This window comes from Anolis carolinensis, unplaced genomic scaffold (genome assembly GCF_035594765.1).
Source record: "Anolis carolinensis isolate JA03-04 unplaced genomic scaffold, rAnoCar3.1.pri scaffold_12, whole genome shotgun sequence".
Classification (NCBI taxonomy): domain Eukaryota; kingdom Metazoa; phylum Chordata; class Lepidosauria; order Squamata; family Dactyloidae; genus Anolis; species Anolis carolinensis.
In genome coordinates, this window is record NW_026943823.1 from 9,945,943 (window position 1) to 9,970,287 (window position 24,345).

The 24,345-nt window shown below is 43.2% G+C and overlaps 1 protein-coding gene across 4 annotated transcripts in view; it reads left to right on the forward strand.

The window, feature by feature from the left end:
• Positions 1–24,345, forward strand: part of LOC100566500 (connector enhancer of kinase suppressor of ras 2) — a 296,823-nt gene that overhangs the window by 166,163 nt on the left and 106,315 nt on the right. For all 4 annotated transcript variants that reach the window (XM_062963810.1, XM_016995043.2, XM_016995041.2 and 1 more), the window contains exons 9-11: positions 910–1,056; positions 5,916–6,049; positions 16,889–17,100. In XM_062963810.1, coding sequence (XP_062819880.1) covers positions 910–1,056; positions 5,916–6,049; positions 16,889–17,100 — 493 coding nt within the window. The remainder of the gene's footprint in view (positions 1–909; positions 1,057–5,915; positions 6,050–16,888; positions 17,101–24,345) is intronic.

Consider the following 24,345-nt stretch of genomic DNA (forward strand, 5'->3'; position numbering starts at 1 on the left):
GAAAACCACGTTCTCAGTGCTCTGCTCCATTCATAAGTCCAGGCTATTGCTTTAAGAGCCATTTCAGGATGCTATTTAAGCATTGCATTTGGCGAGATGATGAGATGCTTATTCAGGGGAACAAAGAGGGCCTTCCAAATGGAGAGATCTTAAGCACCGCAAAGCAGTTCTGACACACACAATGCGTTGTGACACACACAAAAATGTGGCCCTTGTGGGTTTTGTTTTTTTAATTTCCAATAATGGTTATACCTCACAGTAATTTAGAAGTTCGGTCCCTCTCCGTGGAGTTTTCCGTAAAGTCAAATAAAACGATGTTTTATCGGTAATTAAACACCTTGATGAAATTGCACCAATATTGTTCTACAATATGCTGGGAAATCCCTCTCCTGTCTCCCCGCATCCCCAAATTAACAGGTCCTATTACAATAGCGAGGATTCATTTTGTAATTATCCTGTAGCTGCTGTTCGGTAATCCTCCGGTGAAATACACCGATACTTCAACAGAACAGATAATTAAAAGCAATAATTCTGAGTGTGTGTATGTGTTTTTTTAAGGCGCATATAAAAATTAGAGCAGTTCATCATTATCTTTGGGGAAAAATACTTGAGCTTTTGGGGATTGCCACTGATATTTTATTGTTTCCATATTAAGAATATACTGGTAATGATCGAAGCTCTGTTTCTGTTGGAGAGAATGGAACAACGTTGTGTGGGAATTCCATAATTTCTATTTCTGGCCACGAATGGTCTATAAAGCTGTTAATATATGTAACCAATATATATACACACACCGCAGTGATAATAGCGGGACATCCCTTGTCGGTCGTACAGAACAGCCATCATTATTTCAAGCAGCTAAAGGGGAAAGGAAATCTTTCAAAAGTCCATTATGGGATTTCTCCTCAGGTTGGCTGGCAGTTAAAGAACCTGGTAAATGCCTTGCGCGAAGACCCAAATGGCGTGATCTTAACCCTGAAGAAACGGCCCCAGAACACCCTGGTGTCCGCCCCGGCCCTCCTGAAGAACGTAAGGTGGAAACCTCTAGCCTTGCAGGTAAGCTTCTCCTAGGGCTGGGTCTCCTTCTGATCTTCTGATGGACATTGTTTTCTTAAAGGCCAAGGCAAGAGATTTCTCATATTTATTGAATTTTCCCTGGATGCAAAACCAATCATGCATCTCCCAAGGATCTTGCATAGGAAGGGATCAAGGGCTCCAAGGAAACCTTATGCCATAAGTCTGCTCACCTCTTTTTGGATAAATTATGGCAAAAATAAAGGTTTTTCCCTGGCATTAAGTCTATAGTCGTGTCTGACTCTGGGGGTTGGTGCTCATCTCCATTTCAAAGCCAAAGAGCCGAAGTTGTCCATAGACGTCTCCTAGGTCATGTGGCCGACATGACTCCATGGAACACTGTTACCTTCCCGATAGAACGGTACCTATTGATCTACTCACATTTGCATGTTTTTGAACTGCTAAGTTGGCAGAAGTTGGGGCTAACAGCTCATCCCGCTCCCCGGATTCGAACCATCAACCTTTTGATCAGCAAGTTCAGCAGTGGTTTAATAAATTACCTTGCCAAAATTAGGGTGGGCATTAGATTTGCGTAACATGGTAACCTTAATGCTGAGCCAAAGTAAAAAAGAAAGAAAGAAAGAAAGTCCTTCAGGAGAACCTGGAGCTCCCTTTCAAGGAACAGTCATTTAATGGCCATGTCTCAATGCTATGAGATGCAGGAATTTGTAGTTTGGCGAAGCATCAGCATTCTTTGGCAGGGACGGCTCAAGGCCTTGTAAAACTATAGTCCCCGTGATTCCATATTATTGAAACAAGGCAATTAAAGTGGATTCATTCTACAGCACAAATGTGCCCCAAGGTTTTCTTTTCTGCCACTGGAAGCTTTGTTGTTCTAACACTTTTGTTTTTGTTTTGTTTTTTAAGAAGGAAGAAATGGCCAAATTAGAGAGAGTGCAACAAATAGTTTGGTTTCAAGGTTTCAAGAATTGAGATGCGCATTAGATTCAGTGGCACATTAAACTCGAGGAAATACAATACAGTGTTCCCTCACTACTTCGTGGTTCACTTTTTGCAGATTCGCTGTTTCGTGGTTTGTCAATAAACTCTAAAAGAATCATAAAAAATTACAATTTCCAGCCTAAGGAAGGGAGGAAGAAGAAGCCAAAGGGAGAGAAAAGGAGCCCAAGCGGCAACAGGAGGAGAAGTAGGCGATTTATCAACACACGACTGGTTAATAAAGACTTAAAATAGTGTGTAACTATTAAAATAATGTATAAATATATAGCATCCATATTTTGCGGATTTTCACTTATTGTGGGTGGTCCTGGAACCTAACCCCCGCAATAAGTGAGGGAACACTGTATTTCTAGTATTTCTAAGGTCTCTTTGGGCTTTGCTTTTCTTCCCAAACCAGCATTGAAAAGGTGCCGAAGGACTTTAAGGTTAATACACAGCAGAGGCATAATTGGCACAGATGGACAGGGACAGTGCCACTTCCACCCTCTGCCCCCTTTTCGCCCCATATAAATTACAAGAACTGACTCCTATATAAGACTGAAAATTTGCAGAGTTGCATGTCACTGGGAATGATGTGGCAGAGCTGTGGAGAGGGAATTTCCCCCTCCAAAGCTCAGTCAAAGTAGTAAGTAAATGGAGAACTGACTCCCAAGACCGCATGGTCAACTCAATCCAGCACTCCATGTCGCATTTGTGTGGCCCTCCAGATGCTGGACTACAACTCTTGCAGTCTATTCAATTCCCAAAGTACTTTTCCTTTCTTAAAAAGTTTCCCCCAAAATTTAACCTATGTTTATTGCCTTCCAAGATCCACCCATGGAATCCAATCCTGTCCTATGAAGCAACAGTTGACTCTGCATTTTTCATACTCATGATTTGAAGGTTGCTACCGGGTGCAATTAGTGAGGTCTAATTCGCACATTGGATGCCACTGTCGCTGAATGCTAACTTGTATGTGTGCGCATGTGGCATCTAAACTGGCTCAAGAATTCAGTGGGATAAAGCAAGTGATGCAACGAAGCCTCCAAAATATCTCTCTTGGCCCTGTCTCAGCGTTTTCCATCAGCGCATTAGCCTTGCCATCGTGTACCGTGTAACAGCAGGAGGATGTTCTCCTGTGACAGTGTGTTTATTCCAATGTTGTCAGCTTTTAATTAGAAAACATGGCAGGCATGCCAGCCATGCTGCGTCCATCCCCAGAGGGACCTGGCTTGATATGAGTGGGATGATTTCATATCAGAGATCCCATGTGGGTTTCTTGAAAGGGCCTCTTTCCCTTACAGTTACCATTTCTGGTCCTCTCCCCTTCCGGCATTGAATTACCTTAGCAAACCACTCATAACTTTATGAATATTTATGGAAGGGCACTGTTGATCCTTCTCTGGTTTACATTGCTGCACCATCAAGAGGTGTTGATCCCTGCAAAATGCATGGCATCATGGTCTGAGTGTGAGACTAAGAGGCTGAGAGACCTGAGTTCGAATCCCAACTCGGCCGTGGCAACCCACTGAGTGACCTTGGGCAAATCACACTCTCTCAGCCTCAAATCACACTCTCTCAGCCCTTGTGCTGAAGTGCTGACTTGAAGGTCGGGTTGCTGACCTGAAGGTTGCCGATTCAAATCCGCAAGATGGGGTGAGCTCCCATCTGTCAGCTCTAGCTTTCAGGGACATGGGAGAAGCCTCCCAGCTAATACATCTGGGCAACGTCTCTGCAGATGGCCTATTCTCTCACACCAGAAGCAACTTGCTTCTGGTATGATAAAAAAAAGGCTCAGAGGAAGGCTAAAGCTTCCTCCGAACAAGCTTTTTCAAGTCAGGAACAACTTGAAGACGCACAACAATAACAACACTTTTTTATTTTGAATTAATTTTTTTCTAAATCTTTTGTAAGCCACTTTGAGTCCTGAATGGGGAAAAGGTCGGGTGACGATGAAGAAGAAAAAGAACAAACACAACCACCCGAAATCAATAGGGCTATTTTATTTACACTTGACCCCTGGCATTTGCTGTGGTTTGGTTCTAGGACCTCCGATCTATACCAATATCTCTAGATTGATGAACAATTGAAAGATTTTCTTTCTGGAATTTTATATATATATATATATATATATATATATATATATATATATATTCAAGTCATGGTTGGATGAATTTTTGGATGGATGTGGAATGCTGTGTGTGTAGCAATCAGGATTAAAATTTCAAAAGAAGGACTGAAAGAGGAAAGGGCATTTGTATGATATAATACAATAGCTGTTGGAGGACACTTGGGAAGAGACAAAGCCAAGTGGAGCTAACTTCCCAGGAAATCTGATGCTGACCCTGCCTTCCTTCTCTCCCTTATGTATTGCTTAGTGCCATGACTACCTTTTCCCATTGGTTCCAATGATTCTGTTCGACTCATGAGTGGATCTGGATCCAATTCAATGTGACCAATAGCATTCCAAAAATTCTGATCTTTCATTTCCCTGATCTTTGAGATATCACTGAGTTGAATCTTGGCTGTTGTTCTTACTGTGTGACTGAATTATAACTTAACAATTTATTGTAAATAATCAGTTGAGAGGGCTATATATACATACTGTATATACTCGAGTATAAGCCTAGTTTTTCAGCTCTCTTTTTAAGACTGAAAAAGCCCCCCTTGGCTTATACTCGGGTGAGGGTCCTGCTTGGCTTATATTTGGGTCAGCTTATACTCGAGAATATATGGTACATTTATTATTTTTCTCTATTATTATTGGTATTATTACATTTATTATTTTTCTCTATTATTACTGGTATTATTACATTTATTATTTTTCTCTATTATTATTGGTATTATTACATTTATTATTTTTCTCTATTATTGTTGCTACTATTAAATTTATTTTACTCTATTATTATTATTATTATTATTATTACATTTATTATTTCACTCTGATCTTCTTATTATTATTACTGCATTTATTATTTTACTCTATTTATTATTACATGTGTTATTTTCCTGTATTTATTATTATTATTATTATTACATGTATAATTTTACTCTGTTATTATTAAAAGGATGCATAAGCACATTTATTTATTTATTTATTTATTTACAGTATTTATATTCCACCCTTCTCAACCCGAAGGGGACCTAGGGCGGATCACGTTACACATATAAGGCAAACATTCAATGCCTAAACATAGAACAAAGACAAACACAGACTCCGAGCTGGCCTCGAACTCATGACCTCTTAGTCAGAGTGATTTGTTGCAGCTGGCAGCTGGCTACTCACCAGCCTGTGCCACAGCCCAGCCTTCAATTTACATTGAAGAAGATGAGAATAATCATTTGATCAGAGTTGGACAGTCTTATCTTAAATTTGAGCTTTATGTAAATAATCAAAAACATTTAACCTACTGATGCCTCAATTAATGTAATTTTATTGGTATTTATTTTTATTTCTGAAATTTACCACCCTCGGTTTATACTGGAGTCAATGTTTTCTCAGTTTTTTTGTGGTAAAATTAGGTGCCTCGGCTTATATTCGGGCCGGCTTATACTCGAGTATATACGGTATATATGCAAGACCATTTTTAGTGGGATAGAGAGATTTGTTTCCTTCCACTGAGGCATCGCATTCCAAATAACCCTAAGCTTCCAGGGATTCTGTGAGATAGAGATATTTCCACAAATCTCTCTTTGGGGAGAAATTTTTGCTATAGCCAACTGTGAGAAAGCTTCCAAGGAAGCGATGCCAGGCAGGCCAATGCACATGCCAGCTTTTGCTGCAGAAAAGAGCATGCGGCGAAGGGGAGGGGGAGGCACAAAGAGCTAGAAGGGACTAGTCTACTCAATCTGTTCTCTTTCTCTTTTCTTCTCTTTTTCACCCTCTGCCTCCCTTTCTCCAGCCTGTCATTCCAACCAGCCCAACAAGCAATTCCACCACGCCAACGAGCACAATGGGCTTGAGCTCCAAAATGGACAACTCGACTCTCCAAGACGTTTTCATCCTCTCCCCCATGTCAGGACTTTATGGCCCCAGGTATACTTTGCATGTGGACACTAGAACCATAGTTTTGGACTAGAATCATAGAGTTGGAAGAGACTTCATGGGCCATCCAGTCCAACCCCCTGCCAAGAAGGAAATTGCATTCAAAGCACCCCCTAAAATAAAATAACTTAAAATGTAATCAGTTAGACCAGGCATGGGCAAACGTCAGCCCTCCAGGTGTTTTGGACTTCAACTCCCATGAGGCTGTTAGGAATTGTGCAAGTTGAACTCCAAAACACCTGGAGGGCCAAAGTTTGCCCATGCCTGGTTTAGACCCATTGAAAGCCATGACACTTAAATAGATTCATGACTAATATAAGTTCATTGGGTCTCCTCTAAGTTGAGATCCAACTTGTTGTTGAAGGCTTTCATGGCCAGGATCACAGGGTTGTTGTATGTCTTTCGGGCTGAGTGTCCATGTTGCAGAAGTATTCTCTCCTGACATTTCGCTCACATCTATGGCAGGCATCCTCACAACCTCTGAGGATGCCTGCCATAGATGTGGGCGAAACGTCAGGAGAGAATACTTCTGGAACATGGCCACTCAGCCCGAAAGACATACAACAACCCTTGAGATCCAACTCTTTATGGATCTCTCTCAAATTTTCTCTCTTTCTCATTCAAGCAAACAGCTTGCAGATGGAAATTACAATAGCAATATATCTGGAAAGATAGGAAGAAGGTTTGCAAGGTCCATGTTGTATACGGATCTCCATAAATGCACTCAAAGGTGGCATTACATGCATAGCATAGATGTCACAAGATAAAGCAACTCAGGGCCCTTCCACACAGCCCTATATCCCAGAATATCAAGGCAGAAAATCCCACAGTATCTGCTTTGAACTGGGTTATCTGAGTCCACACTGCCATATATTCCAGTTCAAAGCAGATATTGTGGGATTTTCTGCCGTTTGTAACCCGCCCTGAGTCGCCCCAGGGGTAGAGAAAGGCGGGATATAAATATGGTAAATAAATAAATAATAAAATAAAATAAAAAATGTGGGACTTTATTCAGCTGTGTGGAAGGGGCCTCAGTTCTGCAAAAGAAAAAGCTCATTGAGGAAATACGCTTTATGTGAGTGAAGACTCCTTCAAGAATATCCAAAGGGCTATGTGTCCATTCGCTTCTATGAAAGGAAACCTTGCATGAGCCCAGTGCTAGAATTGCCAGTGAATGTGCCAAGCTTCTCCCTTACTCATAGTAAACAAAGCGGAAGTCAACAGGCCTGATAAATATGCAAATCCAATATTGTTCTTAATGAGAGAGGAGGATCAAAAAGTGTTCTGGGGTTTTCTTCCTTGAGTTTCTCTGTTTGTCTTTCGGCCAGAGTAGATATGACGTTCAAAGTATGTAGCAAGTTTGTTTAATATACTCGACTAACCTTTAAGACTCCTGTCCTTGCAGACTTGAACTTCTCTAAGGTAGCTATTGATTTCCTGACCAATTGCTTAGAAGTTCTTAACCACAGTTTTGATTCTCTGCCAGTTGCATTATTTCTGGAAGACAGGACACAGTTCCACTTTACAGGAGAGACAAAAGCAACACAAGAGCCGAGAAGATCTACTTTTGTCCGCATTAATATTTCATCATCCTTATTGAGCAACAGTCCCTTCCTCTTCAATCAGACATACTTCACGAAGTCTTTTTTGTTACTCTTTTTATCCCTCACCAGCCTCTATTTATTCTGCTCTTTTTTTTCTTTTCAGACTAGGGCTATAAAGAACATTTTCCAGGGCTTCCTTCATTGTTATTTTTAGCACAAAAGATTGTGTGCAGGAAATATGACACTGTGTCCCCTTCCCCAAATTAATTTTTGCACCAAAATGTATTTTTGTATGAAAAAGGTTTTTTTCTAACAAAACATTTATGAAACGACCATTAAAATAAAATATAAAAATATGCAATATGTACGGTATCATAATCTTGCCCATTAGGTATGGGCTTGCAATTTTGAAATTGTCCTCAGAGGTAGGAATAAAATACACATCCCTCTTCCTTTGACAGTCATTCCGGGAAAGGGCTACCTACTAGACATGTGCATTTCGGTTGAACCTCAATCCAAATTTCGGAGAGCCTCCGTATCCAGTTTTGCAAGGCTTCTGAAAATGCGTGCATCACCAGCTGCCATTTTCAGTCCGCTACCAAAAAATGCAGCTAGATCCGGCCATTGGTGACTGTGCCGTCGCGCCTGGGGCTGTACTCTTAGTGAAAGAGGCATGGACGTGACATCTTTCCCCAGGGGATTGCTTCTTGCCCTCCTTTAGGGAAACTGGAACTCCCAAGGACCAAAACACTGTAGTTAACTCAAAAACTGGGTTTATTCTTCACAAAGGGGGTAAAAGAAAATATACATTACAGTCTTTGGTTGTTTAAGTCCATGAAGCTTGTCCAGATCCCTCTTTCTCTGGCTGTGAATGCCGGAGCAAACTCAGCCTCAGTCCAATGACCTATATCTGAAGACAAGAGTCTTCCTCTGTTGCCAAAGGACTGATGTGAAGGCGCTTGAGACTCCTCAACGTTGTTCAGGTTGGCCCTGAACATGAAGTGTGAGTCCCAAGGGTAAGAACCTCAGAATTGGTGCTGAGAGGTAACTTTTGAAGGGCTTTCAGAGCCAAGCCTCTCTTTCACGTCCATCCGATAGAGTGGAATGAAAAGGAGGAAACACAGTCCTACTCCAGGAAGAGGTGGAGCCAAACAGTTTAGCTGAGTGAGCAATATAACAGGTACAAACAACATTGATTGACAGATATAAATAATAATAATAATAATAATAATAAAACTTTATTTATACCCCGCCACCATCTCCCCAACGGGGACTCGGGGCGGCTTACATGGGGCCATGCCCAGACACCATACAATATAACAAAATAAAACAACATATCATAACACAATATAACAGTGCAAAAATAATCATATACATTACAGCACAAATCAGAGAAAACAGTAAAAAACAGGGCGGGCCACATGAACACTTAATTAAAAACTCGGGAGAGAGAGACATAGGAATAGGGGGAAACAGGGAAATAAAATGGTGGAGCAGTCTAAAGGATAAAAACCAAGGGGAATGGCCAGAGCAATATATTACATTTACTCCCCAAAGGCACATCGGAAAAGCCATGTTTTTAGATCTTTCTTAAAGGCTAACAAGGTGGGGGCTTGCCTAATCTCAGTGGGCAATGAATTCCACAGTCGGGGGGCCACAGCAGAAAAAGCCCTCTCCCTCGTTCCCACAAGACAGGCCTGGGACAAAGGTAGTGGCGAAAGGAAGGCCTCCCCGGATGAACGAAGGGAACGAGCAGGTTTATGGTAGGAGATACGGTCCCTAAGGTAGGTGGGTCCCAAACCGTTTAGGGCTTTATAGATGATGGTCTGCACCTTGAATTGGGACCGGAAAGTGAACGGCAGCCAGTGGAGCTCTTTAAACAGGGGAGTAGATCGTTCCCTGTAGCTCGCCCCTGTTATTAATCTGGCTGCCGAGCGCTGGACCAATTGTAATTTCCGGGCCGTCTTCAAGGGAAGCCCCACGTAGAGCGCATTACAGTAGTCCAGTCTAGGCATGCACCACCGTGGTCAAGTCAGACTTCACGAGGTATGGTCGCAGTTGGCGCACAAGTTTGAGTTGTGCGAAAGCCCTCCCGGCCACCGCCGACACCTGAGCCTCAAGCGTCAACGCTGAATCCAGGAGGACCCCCAAACTGCGGACCTGTGATTTCAGGGGGAGTGCAACCCCGTCCAACTACATTTACAGGGTAAGGGCAAAATCAGGCATGATACATCAATTCAAATCTTGAAACTTATAGTTCCAACACATAGATGGCGCCACTCACACCGTCACACTCCCGGCCTAGATTTCCGGACTTTCGGAAATCTAAACAAAATGGAGTTAAATACCTTTAACTCTAATAACTTTAAGACTGTATGTCTTCTGAAAATAACACAACCATGTCACTGATAGGCCTGTCAAATAAAAAAAACCTTTTGTTAGAAACTACCTTAACCTGGGCTTTGCGCACTCTATTGTCAGAGCTAGGATATAATTTTGACACAATACCCTTAGCCCATTGGTATCTAGGAGCATCTTTGATTAAGTAACACCAAATCCCCAACCTTTACGTTGGCACCTAACAATCCAAAACCCATAGTTTCTTAGGGCAGACTCAGTAAATGACCTTCCTTGGTGTTTGACCTTTGCGTGGAAATGCTGTGTCAACAGCAGAGCTATGTGGCTATGGTGTGGCAAAATAACAGGAATTTTAACACAGGATCTAATCTTTGCTCTTTTTAGTCTACCTCCAACCCTAAGGAGACCCTCATTGTCCAGGAAGGGGTTCAAGTCCTTTAAACAACTATTTTTGGGCAAGGAAGCTTTTCTTTCTAGACAAGCTATTTCTTCTAAAAAACACTGTCTTTGAGTGGATCTCAGGATGACTGTTGAGGCTTTTGAAAGATCTTGGGGCTGAATTGCACCACTGTTTTTTGTAGTGATGTAATGGCTGCCTGAAGTCTAGTCCGTTTTGAAAATCTTTCAAACTTGGCTGGATTTAAACCTTGCCTTGATAAGTCTTGGCCATCGATGGTAGATTTGCAGGACTGAATTTCTGGCAACTCAGTGTCTTTGGGCACGAAGATGCTTTCTGGAAAGGAAGGATTTTGGAGACATTTGGGTCCAGTGATCCAGAATGACTTGGACAACTTTGCGGCTGATGTTCCTCGGGATGTCACATCTGCCGGATTTTCTGAAGTGGATATGTAATGCCACTGCTCTTCTCCCTCCGCACACACGCTGGCTGGTTCAGCGTAGTTGCTTCTGAAGAGGTCTTCCACAAACTGGGTGATCTGGGTCTTTACCTTCGGATCTTTTAGCATCCTTCTTCTTAAGGACAGGAGACGATGAAGGGCAACATCTCTGTTGTTGGGTAGAGATGGTCTTTCCGGCTTGAAAGGTAAAGGTGCTATCCAATTATCTTCAGAGACTTGAGTGACTTGGCTGTTCATCATCTCAAGGAACTTCTGTTCATTTTTAGAGAAGGCTGTTTGCTCATCTCTCTCTGTGACTTCGATGATGGAAGAGTAATCGGGCATTACTCCCTGGCAGCAAACTGAGATGTGGCTGGCACATCCTTGCATTAGTGAAGGCCTTTTAGTGACAGGCTGGAACATCTTGTTCAGGCAGACTGGGCCTAACACCGTCCATCCTAAAGGCAACTGCTGGGCCATGGGTGATCCCTTAGGACCTTCAATCTGGTTGCTAACACGGAACAGTGTGGGACAATTTGCACCGATAAGCATTACGATGTCTGTTTCTAAGTCCAAAGCTGGAATTAGATCTTGAATACCTTTGAGATGAGGATGGGCTTGTACCACCTCTTTCGTGGCTATCTGTTCTTTGTTCCTGGGAATCAGGCTGCATTCTATAAGGTCAGGAAGATCGTACCTGACCTTTTGTCCGACAGGCGAGATTTTGAACTTTGTTGCAACTCTGCCATTCATCTTATTCTTTCCAGAACAAGTGGATATGGTGTAATCTATTGTCTCGGTATGAAGGTCGAACATGTCGAAGAACTCTGGGGTTGCAAGAGATGCGTCACTTTGGGCATCCAAGGCAACGTAGACCCTTTTCTTATTCCACGGCTGCTTGTCTGGATACACCTCTGCCAGGCAGATTGGGTGGCAAATCCTGGGCTTGTGGCTATTTTGACAAAGCTTGGTGCAGGCAACCGCAGGAGCCTTGAGGGCTACCTGAGGTTCTGTAGGCTTTTGGTCTTCTTTGGTTTCTTCTTTGGCAGGAGAATTTGACTTTGCTTTGAATTGAGGGGAATCGAAGTTGTGCATTGCAGAGCAATGCTTGATGCTGTTGCAGTGTTGGCATTTAACCTTTTCTTTGCAGTCTTTGGAGAAGTGAATAGTGGCGCCGCAGCATCTAAAGCACACCTTGGCCTTTTGAACTATTTGGAGTCGTTCTTTGTAAGGCTTCTTTGCGAACTCTCTGCATTCAGCTAGGCTGTGTGGCCTTTGATGAATGGGACAGGATATGGTGTTGTTGCTGACTGGTTGAGCAGAAGTTGCAGGAGTTGTGTCTGTCATCTTGACACTCAGGTTCCTTCTAAGATCTTTGCCCTGGGCTTTGTCTTCTTTGGAGGTCTTTTCAGGCTTTAGGTCTTGGTACAAAGCGAGAAGACCTGTTTGAGGGTCATTCCTCTCACGGGCTGCTCTAGTGACGAAATCCACCAAAAAGGTGAAGGGCGGGTATACATTTGCATTCTCCTCTTTGTACTTGAACACCTGTTTCCCCCAAGCTTCTCGAAGAGGAAAAGGAAGTTTGCAGAGAATGGCACTCTGTGACGTGTGCTGGTCCAGACATGCTAAACCTGGCAGCTCTGGATTTCCTTTGGCTGATGCTAGCTCTAGTAAAAGATCACTAAAGTCCCAAAGCTGTTTGCAATCTTTCATCTTCAGTGATAGGAACCTGTTGAGTCGATCCATGAGGGATGCTTCTATCTCAGTGCTCGCAACGAAGCGCTGGTCCAAGCGAGACCACGCTGTGGACAAAGCTCTTTGGGGGTCTGCTACATGAGCAGCATAAAGTCTTTTTACTTGCTCGGCTGAGCTGGGTCCAAGCCACGCCATAAGAAGGGACAGTTCTTCATCCGCTTCTAGCTTGAAATCTCGAATGGCCCTCATGAAGGTGATTTTCCACAGAAGGTAGTCATCTGGTCGGTCAGTGAATTTCTGGACGCCTTTGTCTCTGATGTCTCTTCTTGGATTTCTCAAGAGGGAACCCAATTGAGACTCCAGTGTGTAAGGGTACATCTGAGGAGTGTGATGTGGCCCGACGAAGTCAATGTTCTTAGGTTGAACACATCTTTTCATGATGGAAGGCGATGCTGGGTTCAGCAGATTGCTGGCAGGCAGCACCTCTGAAGCCTTCATCTTCAGCGATGGGAGAATTGACTTGGTATGCAGGGATGAATGTGGTGGTTCACTCCCGGCCATGCCTTGCCAATGTGAATGGACATCTGGATGTTATTGAAAGACGTCATCCTTTCGTTCCCAAGTAGACAAGTGGTATCTCTGAGGCCTAAGTACAGGGATGGACTCTGACAGAGATGATGGCACTCTCCCGGCCGTGCTTTGCTGTACTTCTGAGGAATGGGCTGGCCTTGAAGTTGCAAACACTGGAACAGGTGAGCGATCTTCAAGGTGGCGAAAGGAGATATGACTCTGCACTACAGGTGATTCCAGTTGCAGATGTGCTGAAACCTTTGCTGTAGGCTCTTGTGTTGGCAGGAAACTAAGGTTTTCTTGGGTTAGTTCCTGTGATAGAGCTTTGGCTAGAATGTTAGCTCTGACTATCTTTTGTGCTGTGTCTCTTTTTACTTGAAGCAGATCTAGATCCCGTTGCAGTTCATCTTGCTTGGCTTCAGCCATTGCAAGCTCTATTTCTCTCTGGGCCCTGGCCTGTGCTAGGTCAGCTTCTTGTTGGGCCCTAGCCTGCGCTAGATCAGCTTCTTGCTGGGCCCTAGCCTGAGCTAGAAGCAGTTTCTGCTTGGCTTTAGCCTGTTGAAGGAGGAGTTCCTCTTCATTGAAGGCAAAGTCTTGCCTAGCCATTTCTGCAGACGCCTCTGCTTCTAAAACCTCTTTTCTAATTTTCAAACGGACAGCCTCTCTGTTGTAGTGGGCTGCTTTGGAAGAAGTACTGATGAATGAATGTATGGATTGGGAGGAACTGCTATGCCTAGATGAATGCTTGGATTTAAGGCTAGCATCATTAGATGGAATCTTGAGCAGACTAGATCTAAGGCTTACACATGGGGAGCCTTGAACCCTTTCTTCTGCACCTTCTACAAGGGGGGATTTGACCCTTGTCTGCAAAATCTCATTGCTATGACTTGACATTCTGTAATTCAAAAGGAAACTTATCCCAAGTTTCAAACAGTACAAAATGCAATACTATATAACTATACAATTAAAGGCACACAAAAGGGCAATGCAATACTTTAAACAAGACAATTAAAACAGCTGCTTAACTGAGAAGTTAAGCCTGGGCTTTCATAAACTTGCAGCAGGCTTTGAAGAAATGGCAGGAACTGCAGAAGGTTGGAAATTTATTGCTTTGCAAACTGAGTTCTGGAAGAGGCTTGGTTGGTCTGCAAAGGCTGACTTCTGGAGAAATGTATCTACTTTGCAGAAACCTGGATTTTGCTGCAGTTGCAAGAGCTGGATGTAGTGATTTGCTGGCTTGAGAAACAGAAAAGGCGGGAAACTTAGCAAATGTATCAAATTTGTGAAGGCTGAGCTTCCCTCTGGAGGCAAAGGCAGGCTTCTTTTGACTTCTTTATCTTTAGGAGACTATGGGCTTGGCAAATTCAAGGCCCTTCCTGGCTCCTTCTTTTCCCTTCTTAGCACTTCTGGAAGGCTTCTTTCAGCAGTTCTGGAAACGAAGGCTTCTCTCTCAGTACTTCTGGAAAAGAAGGCTTCTCTCAGCACTGTGCCGTCGCGCCTGGGGCTGTACTCTTAGTGAAAGAGGCATGGACGTGACATCTTTCCCCAGGGGATTGCTTCTTTCCCTCCTTTAGGGAAACTGGAACTCCCAAGGACCAAAACACTGTAGTTAACTCAAAAACTGGGTTTATTCTTCACAAAGGGGGTAAAAGAAAATATACATTACAGTCTTTGGTTGTTTAAGTCCATGAAGCTTGTCCAGATCCCTCTTTCTCTGGCTGTGAATGCCGGAGCAAACTCAACCTCAGTCCAATGACCTATATCTGAAGACAAGAGTCTTCCTCTGTTGCCAAAGGACTGATGTGAAGGCGCTTGAGACTCCTCAACGCTGTTCAGGTTGGCCCTGAACATGAAGTGTGAGTCCCAAGGGTAAGAACCTCAGAATTGGTGCTGAGAGGTAACTTTTGAAGGGCTTTCAGAGCCAAGCCTCTCTTTCACGTCCATCCGATAGAGTGGAATGAAAAGGAGGAAACACAGTCCTACTCCAGGAAGAGGTGGAGCCAAACAGTTTAGCTGAGTGAGCAATATAACAGGTACAAACAACATTGATTGACAGATATAAATAACCAATCCAACTACATTTACAGGGTAAGGGCAAAATCAGGCATGATACATCAATTCAAATCTTGAAACTTATAGTTCCAACACATAGATGGCGCCACTCGCGCCGTCACAGTGACAATGGAGAACTTATAAGGTTCCCCTTTCCTTCAGTTTTGGGGTACCCAACTTAAGAAAACATCCTTCCTGACCCTTTCCTTTCTTCCTTTCAATGGAGCCTGGATTTGAGGAATGTGGTTAAGGAAGCATTATTCCTGGGATCCTTTGCTTTCTTCCTTTCAAAGGAGCCTGGGTTTGAGAAATGGGGTTAAGGAAGCATCCCTCTTGGGACACTTTCCTTCTACCTTTCAAAGGAGCTTGGGTTTGGGGAGCAGAATTAAGGAAGCATACTTCCTGAGATCCTTTGCTTTCTTCCTTTCAATGGAGCCTGGATTTGTGGAACAGGGTTAAGGAAGCATCCTCCCTGGGATCCTTTGCTTTCTAGCAGCTGCCTCCTTCCTCACACTCCAAAGAAATGCACAAGCCTAGTAAGGACTTAAGATTCTTCCCTTCCTGCTATCCTATCCCTTCTCCCTTTAGAGGAGATCCAGATTTAAGGGAAGGGCTTCAGATTCCCTCCTTCCTGATATCCTGTCTGGGATCCTTTCCTTCTATCTTTCAAAGGAGCCTGGGTTTGAGCATGCGTCCTCTCCCTGCAGCACAGCCACACAGCTTGCCAAGGCATTTTAACCAGACTTCCCAGAGAAGAGAGATTGACCTGGAGCTATCCTACCCTGGATTTCCTTTTTTAAAAACCCTCTCTTTGCCCTGCTTGGAGTGGGGGCTTTTTGCCTCTCATGCTATTCTTCTAGCCGAATGGCCTTGGGCCAAAAAACCTTGCCTTACGGCTACTGGACCATGCTGAACAGCCCAGATTGGCCGGAGGGAACCAACCAATCTGAATCCATGCACAAGCCTACTACCTACCAATATGAACTTCATCCTAGTGATCTTTATTTGCTTCAGTTTTTGTTCATTTCCAATCTGTTTCAAATCATCTTTTCCCTCAAACTGTATCAGTTCATTTATTTACCTTATTTGTACATATTCCCCATTTATCTTTCCCACTGGATTTGTTTATGATTATGCCTTTAGGGACTCCTTGACCCAACATTTCTAGATATTATAGGCTCTTAATATTACAGAAACCTGTCTAGCCTTTCTCTGGGCTTTTTGTATTGCACTTTCCTGGAACCGAGGTCTTTGTTTAACTCTGCTAGATTGAAACTTAGAGTATGCTATTTTCAAAAAGAGACCCAGAGTAGAATTATGTCAGAGAAGGCTCATGAATTAATATCCAGAAGAGCTGCCAAGCATTTTCAAGCACCAACCTTTTATTTTCTCTCCTTTATTTATTTTTTTGAACTTGAGTTGGAACCTCCTGCAATTCTTCTAAAACAAAGCAGGATAGGTAAAGGTTTCCCCTGACGTGACCAACTCTGGGGGTTGGTGCTCATCTCCATTTCTAAGCCAAAGAGCCGGCGTTGTCCATAGACACCTCCAAGGTCATGTGTCCGGCATGACTGCATGGAGCGCCGTTACCTTCCCGCCGGAGCAGTACCTATTGATCTACTCACATCTGCATGTTTTCGAACAGCTAGGTTGGCAGGAGACAAAGCAGGATACAAAAGTCTATTTCATGTTAATTTTTTGTATTTTAGAAAAACTATGTTTGTCTCCTTATAGATCTATTGGTCTATTTGCCTCACTTCTTTCTCTCTTCTTAGGGATGACATTGGGATTGTGTCTTGCGATGACATCAGTAAATATGGCATCGGGAAGTCTGGGATGAAGGGTTCAGAGTCTCCAAGCTACTTTTTGGAACACGAAACCGGAAAGTATTACACGTTAATCGAAGGCGAGGGCCATCCGGTGAGCTCTGAATATGAAAGAGGCAGAGCCACAGGTGTGCGGCGGAGAGAGAAGACACCCACGCATGGTATGCTTCCTGCTTTTGACCTTTTACAATTGCAAGTTTTATTCCATTGATAGGCTGATTCATAGCCAACGTTCAGCTGGAAAAGCTCTCCCTTGCTGGTAATAGGTTAATGGAAACCATCATGCTAATGTGCCATGATTAAGCATTACAGATTGATATGACCACAATCCAATATCTGCAAGTACTTATAAGATCTGACTACATGGTCATGGTTCCTGCTCCATCATAAGACAAGAGAGTGCTGCTGGTTGAGGCCAACATTTCATTATGCCTAGTTTCCCATTTCACACAATAATATGTAAGAAGGCTTTCCATCTAATCCATTGTGGTCAAATCAGACTGGAAGTAGCTCTCCGTATGCATAAAGATTCCTGGGATTCCATGGCAGTCTTCTTTCCAAGTATTAACCAGGCCTGACAATGGTGAGCTTCTGGACATAGAGAAGATAGGTGTGTTCAAGGTGGTCTGGTATTCAGATCTGTCATTTGGTTCCATGTTCAGTCTGAGAGAGGAAGACTCAAGCAAATTTACTTTTGTAAGAAAAGCTATGGATTCCTCTCGCATTCTGGGAATCGTACCAGCAGGACATGAAGACAAGAGCTGATGTCATCTCCCTCCAGCAACCTTTATTCATTGCCATGCTATTTATGGACTTATTCTTAGGTTCTTCAGCCATTTGGCCATTGTCCTCCTTGAATTTGTCTAGATGAGCAATTTCAGACCATCAAGCTCCTAAATTGCCATTTAAGCAAAAAGAAAGATTGGCATAAATTCAAGTACAACTCATGATGAGATTCAAGTTTGTTGCATCTGAAAGGCTGAAATCCAAACTCTATTTGCAGTCGATCCCCTCCATCTTGCAGGTCTTGGAGCTGTGCAAAAACCAGCTCCAGAAAAACAGTACTAAACTACAAGGTAAAGGTTTTCCCTTGACGTTAAGCCAAGTTGTGTCCAACTCTGGGGGTTGGTCCTCACCTCCATTTCTAAGCCGAAGAGCCGGCGTTATCCGTAGACACCTCTAAGGTCATGTGGCCGGCATGACTGCATGGAGTGCCATTACCTTTCCACCTGAACAGTACCTATTGATCTACTCACATTTACGTTTTCAAACTGCTAAGTTGGCAGAAGCTGGGGCTAATGATGGGAACTCACGCTGCTCTGCAGATTCGAACTGCCGACCTTTCGGTCAGCAAGTTCTACAGTTCAGCGGTTTAACCCGCCACGCCATAGGAAAATATTGTGAGAGGTATGAAACAGCTTTTCATATCCCTACATGACCTTGCTTCTAATGTGAATGGAGCCCTAGGGAAGTTTTGCATTAATGTGTCATTTCCACCTGTGGTAATTTCTTCCATTTGGGAGGAGGATGAGCGGAGGATGATCGCATCTTTTCAAGGGGCCTTCGTGAGCATCAGAATTATTCTGTGATTATGCAGAGCGCTTCTCTTCTTTGTTTTCACTTGGAAATGTTCTGAAGCTGATTGGTAATCAATTGCAAAGAGAAACGTTGGCCTGGAAACTCATTAGCTTTTGCTCTTGCTCTTTTAATTTTTTGAATAGCTGTCAGAAGAAATGACAATAAATGAGACGCTGAGAGATGGGTGTCTGGGAGATGTACCAGGAATCTGTCTGGAACCTGTATGGTGTGCAGAACAAGTTTTCTTTCAAAGCTACAACACTTCCCTTACAATTATCCTTCAGATGGCTCTGATTCACAGGGAATAGACCAACCATTGGTGATTAGGGAGCGGTGTTAGCTCCAGCTCCTGCCAACCTAGCAGTTCAAAAACATGGAAATGTGAGTACATCAATAGGTACTGCTCCGGCGGGAAGGTAACAGCGCTCCATGCAGTCATGCTGGCCACATGACCTTGGAGGTGTCTACGGACAACGCCGGCTCTTCGGCTTAGAAATGGAGATGAGCACTAACCCCCAGAGTCAGACATGACTGGACTTAACATCAGGGGAAACCTTTACCTTTACCTTACCTGGTGATTAGACAGAGCGGCTAAATGCTGATCCAGGGCTGAGAAGTCTCATTTTCTGCTTTGGTCAGACTTCACCTGGAATATTTTGTTCAGTTCTGGACTCCATCTTCAGGAAAGATACTAACAGGCTTTTTTTGTGTGTCAAGAGTGACTTGAGAAACTGCAAGTCACTTCTGGTGTGAGAGAATTGGCCGTCTGCAAGGACGTTGCCCAGAGGACATTGCCCGGACGTTTATGATGTTTTACCATCCTTGTGGGAAGCTTCTTTCATGTCGCCATATGGAGCTGGAGCTGATAGAGGGAGCTCATCCACACCTTCCCTGGGTCGGATATGAACTGGCAACCTTCAGGTTAGCAACCCAAGTCATCAGTCCTGTCGGTTCAAGAGTTTAACCCACTGCGCCATTGGGGACTCCAATAGCAACTGAGGGTTGTTGTGAAGATAATATTGCCTTGTGCTCCTTGAAAGTAGAGCACTACAGAAAAAGGCTGCATAAGCAAAAAGAAGACGAGTGAAAGGAGATCTCTTTCTGTGCCCAAGGTAGAACATCTGTGACTTTTCTCTGGCAGATGTTCCAAAGATCTGGCAATGAGGTCATGGCTCAAGTGACTTTACAAGTAGGCAGGCAGATATAAAAGAAACAAGAGAAAACCCATGGAGAAACCCCATGAGAAATAGAAGAACGGACACTTCCCTGCCTAGAGAGTTGGAAAAACAGAGCACATCGACAATTGGATATATGTGGCACAATAATGGCAAGCAACAGCGATTGAACACTGAAAACAAAGCTTTGAGATCAGAAGTGCCTTTTCTAGATTCTTTTGAAATGAAAACCAAATGCTCGTCCATTAAAATAGTCAAAAGTGAGAGCAGCTTAATAAGCTTTTTAAGAGCAGCAATGATGACACAAAGTAGTGGCCAAGTTTATAAGTTCCTCCGATACATCCTGCAGGCTGGACACTAAGCAAAGCTGGGGGGGCGTTGTTGTGCAAAGACTATGTTTGAGAGTATTGCCAACACTTTTTAAAAACTTTAAGTGGACTTAATTAGATCTTTCACATTCTGGTGCATTAAGATCCCAGGTGGCCCCTGGGAGATCCGAGAAGAATTGTGTTTCTTCTATAGCAGTGGTTCTCAACCTGTGGGTCCCCAGATGTTTTGGCCTTCAACTCCCAGAAATCCTAACAGCTGGTAAACCGTTGTAGACCAAAACACCTGGGGAACCCCAGGTTGAGTTCTACAGAGTACAGTTTCCAGATCCTTCCCACCCAAACAGGACCATTAAAAAAGCAAGAGTTCGAAGCTAAGATGTGCTGTGGAAACAAAGCAATGAATGGTTGTACTTTGGATATATTAAGAGCTATCTGTTTTTTGGATCTGTTGTCAAGGTGCAGTAGATTGTTCTTCTATTGGCAGAACCACACTATATGTGATTCAACAACCTCTTCACAGCTCTGTGTAGAGCCCAAAACCCTGTTCTTAAGGATTGGGAAAGCCTCTGGAGTAGGTTTCCAGGCATCCCAATGGGATGGAAGAAGAAGAGGAAGGAAAGAAAGGAAGTCCTGTGGTGCAAGCAGATGGCTATGAGTATAACACTGGCTTAAGGTCACCTCACTGGGTAGCTGGCAACACCTTTTCTTTAAAGAAACAGATAAGATATGAAAAAGAAATGTTCTTGTGAGGCACAATGTGCTTTCCCCTTCTCTTAACAATTGCATCCGAGCTCTATGTCCTGAGAAGTATCAGACTGGTGTAGACCCTCAACCGCGGAGTTGGCAAAGTTCTTCAGAAGTTAATGGACTTCCAGTGGCCAATTGATTGGCCACTGGGGAAAATGGGATGCTGCATTACAAAGATCCTGTGTAGCTCTTCATATGGTTCCATGTGCGAGAAATATTAAGGTAAAGGTTTCCCCTGACGTTAAATCCAGTCATGACTGGGTTGGTGCTCATCTCCATTTCTAAGCTGAAGAGCCGGAGTTGTCCGTAGACACCTCCAAGGTCATGTGGCTGGCACCTTCCCGTTACCTTCCCGCCGGAGCGGTACCTATTGATCTACTCACATTGGCATGTTTTCGAACTGCTAGGTTGGCAGGAGCTGGAGCTAACAGTGGGTGCTCAAGCTGCTCCCGGGATTTGAACCTGGGACCTTTTGGTCTGCAAGTTCAGCAGCTCAGTGCTTTAACACACTTCGCCACCGGGGCTCCTGCCAGAAATATTAAGCCTCTAAATATACTGAACTGCGCCATACTGGAGTTATATGGCCTTAAGGTAAACCCATGCTGTCACCCTGCTACCTGGCCTTCTTTTGCCTCTAAGTCCCTATTTTCAGCTTTATCTTGAAAACATACTTGTTTATTCAGTAATTCTGAGCAAAGACATACTTTTTACAACATTACTGAAAGAGACTCTCATTTGTACCCAAGAGAGCCACCTCAATGTCTGAGGACTTCCTTGCACGAGACTAGCAAACCCACATTGCAGCAAAGATGACAGTTGCTATCATACAACATTGTGTGCAACCTGCTACTGGTTTGCCTCTTACCCGTGATCCTCCAGTCTGTAAAACCCATTAATAACTCCCAATTCCACAACATTCCCATCACTATCAAGGTGCGATGAGTCCCATCCATTTCTGTGCCATCAGGCAGGCAATAACTTGGTGTCAAGGAAACTAACTCATCGCCTCTCCCCTTTGCTATTTCTAAGATGTTATGCATATCTTTGCTTGCCTTTATGCACATCTTGACTTTCTTGAAATTGTGCAACTGCACAACAAACAAAATTAATTATATCAGAATTAAAGAATCACAATAATGCAGAAAAATGGGGTGATGATCATAGTGCGGAAGCATGATTTCAAGACCACCGAATGGCAAATCTGAGCATTTGTGCTACTGAAGAGGGGTGCGATATTGAAGGTGCTTAATTGAAGAATCCTCCATATTGTGTAACATAACTGTAGTGGAATAACAAGTTTGTGTGATAAAGTCCTGAGACTAATGAGTTTATATTAGCAATTGCAATATTGAGTCATGTGATACGATTGTTACTGTTGCCTTTGAGGAAGTGTCACCTACAGGATCTGCCCCTGTTGAGATAAATACTCCTTCTTGGGAGGAAAGTAATGGATTAATTTCTTGGCTGCTAGGATCTTCACTTTGGGACCTACAAATGCATGGGATGCCTTACAGATGTTTTCTTGGGGTTGTGTGACTTCTTCTCACGTTGCATATAAAGCTGTGTTTTCCTGGAGTGTGTTATTCGATTAGCACTGGAGAGCAAAACTTAACTAGGACTTAGTGCAACCACACTCTTCAGTTTGAGCCCTTTTCCCAGAGCAAGAAAATCTCATTGGCATTTTGCCTTAATAGTAGGATCAAAGAGAAGCTGGAATGGCTTTTTGAAATGTGAGCCAATAAGATGGATTTGGCCGTCTTTCATAAACTCGGAGGGAACAATGTCTTATAGTTAAGACACCAGCTACATTATATAGCAGCATTAGGATCTAGTAACATTTAAATTTTCCTCTTATGCACACATTTGGTCTTTGGCATCTCTTTGAAGAAAGGAATAAGAAAAGTAGCAGATTATGAGTTCTCTTTTTAAAAAATGATAGGACTATTTCTATCAGCATGCCTTGATTTTGAACCAAATCTATGCTCTTTAGAGAGATCAGTATTGAATAAGTGTTGTCAAAGGCTTTCATGGCTGAAATCACTGGGTTGTTGTGAGTTTTCCAGGCTGCATGGCAATGTTCCAGAAGCATTCTCTCCTGACGTTTCAGCCATATCATCCTCTGAGGATGCCTGCCATAGATGTGAGCGAAATCGTCAGGAGAGAATGCTTCTGGAACATGGCCATACAGCCCAGAAAACTCACAACAACCCAATATTGAATAAGGCTTCCAGATGAGGACTGTCCCAAGAAATGAGAATTTTTGGACCCAACTTTAAAACCTAGGGCTTGTTATTGTGATTGTGTAGCTGAGCCCTGCAGTGCTAAAAAGGAAATGTTACAAAGAGCATCCCGTAATAAGGTCCTTGAGGACAAAACCTAAACATCAACCATGGTTGCACCATGTGTGCCATATGCATTTTTGTGGATTTGGCCAGTCTTAGCAAAAGCAAACTGCAATAAAATTTTGCAGTAATTGGAACAAGTAATCTGGATAGTAAATTTATTTGTAGCATGGAAAGGACATTACACCTGCTTACATTTGAAAGCTCCATCTACAATATCATATAATCCAGTTAGATCTGCATTTTAATGGTCAGCATAGACCAGTGGTTCTCAACCTTTTTTTGACCAGGGCCACTTTGACCAGAGACCAGTTTGACCAGGGACCATACTCCAGCATTAGTACCAAAAGGGTTACAAATCAGTTTTTTGTCAACTTTAGATTTGGTTTGGTTATTTCGGGTGTTGATTCACAAAATTCCATTGGATAGACCATATTAGATCTAGTATCTGATACAGAATATATGCCATCCAGTAGTCACCATCTGCTCGTCCACAGAAAACCATATCTAATAATCTAGAGCTGATGTGGTCTATCCAATGCAATTTTCTGAATCAGCACCCCAAATAACCCCAGGAACAGGCCTAAAAATGAAAACACCGAGGTGCCCCTGCTTCCAGGTCAATGGGAGGGAGGAGGAGGAGAAGAAGCAGCAGTCAGGAGGCTTGTTGTCTCACCTTTCGTGAGTAGTCAGCCTCTCCCCTCCCAACATCCCCATTGCCTCAGCACTATAAGTGGGTTTCGTGAAACCAGTCACTCTCATTGCAATAGTAACGGTGAGGCCACAGACCATATTTTAGTTCTTGGGGACTACTGATAGTCTACGGACCACAGGTTGGGAACCACTGGCAGACGCTCATACAATGCAAACTGCACAGTATTGAACTGGATTATATGCATATACATTTCATGTAATTCAATTCAATACAGTTAATCTGCATTCTGAAACTGGGTTATATGGCAATGTAGATGGGGGCATAGGTATGGAAGATGATGAGGGTAAATGAAGGAAATACACATCCTAATTCGGAAGTAAAATTATTAAATACTCAAAGAGCTCAACCAGACTGGAAATTTGTGCTGATTTCTTCTACACCGTTTCATGTCCTTTTTTGTCACTTGGTTCTACTTCCCCATCAACATATAATTTTTGACAAAGAATGGACTGTTTGAAGGGAGATAAATAAAGGCTTCTTAGCAGCAGCCCCTTCCTTCTTCTGTGACTGTCTCCATCGT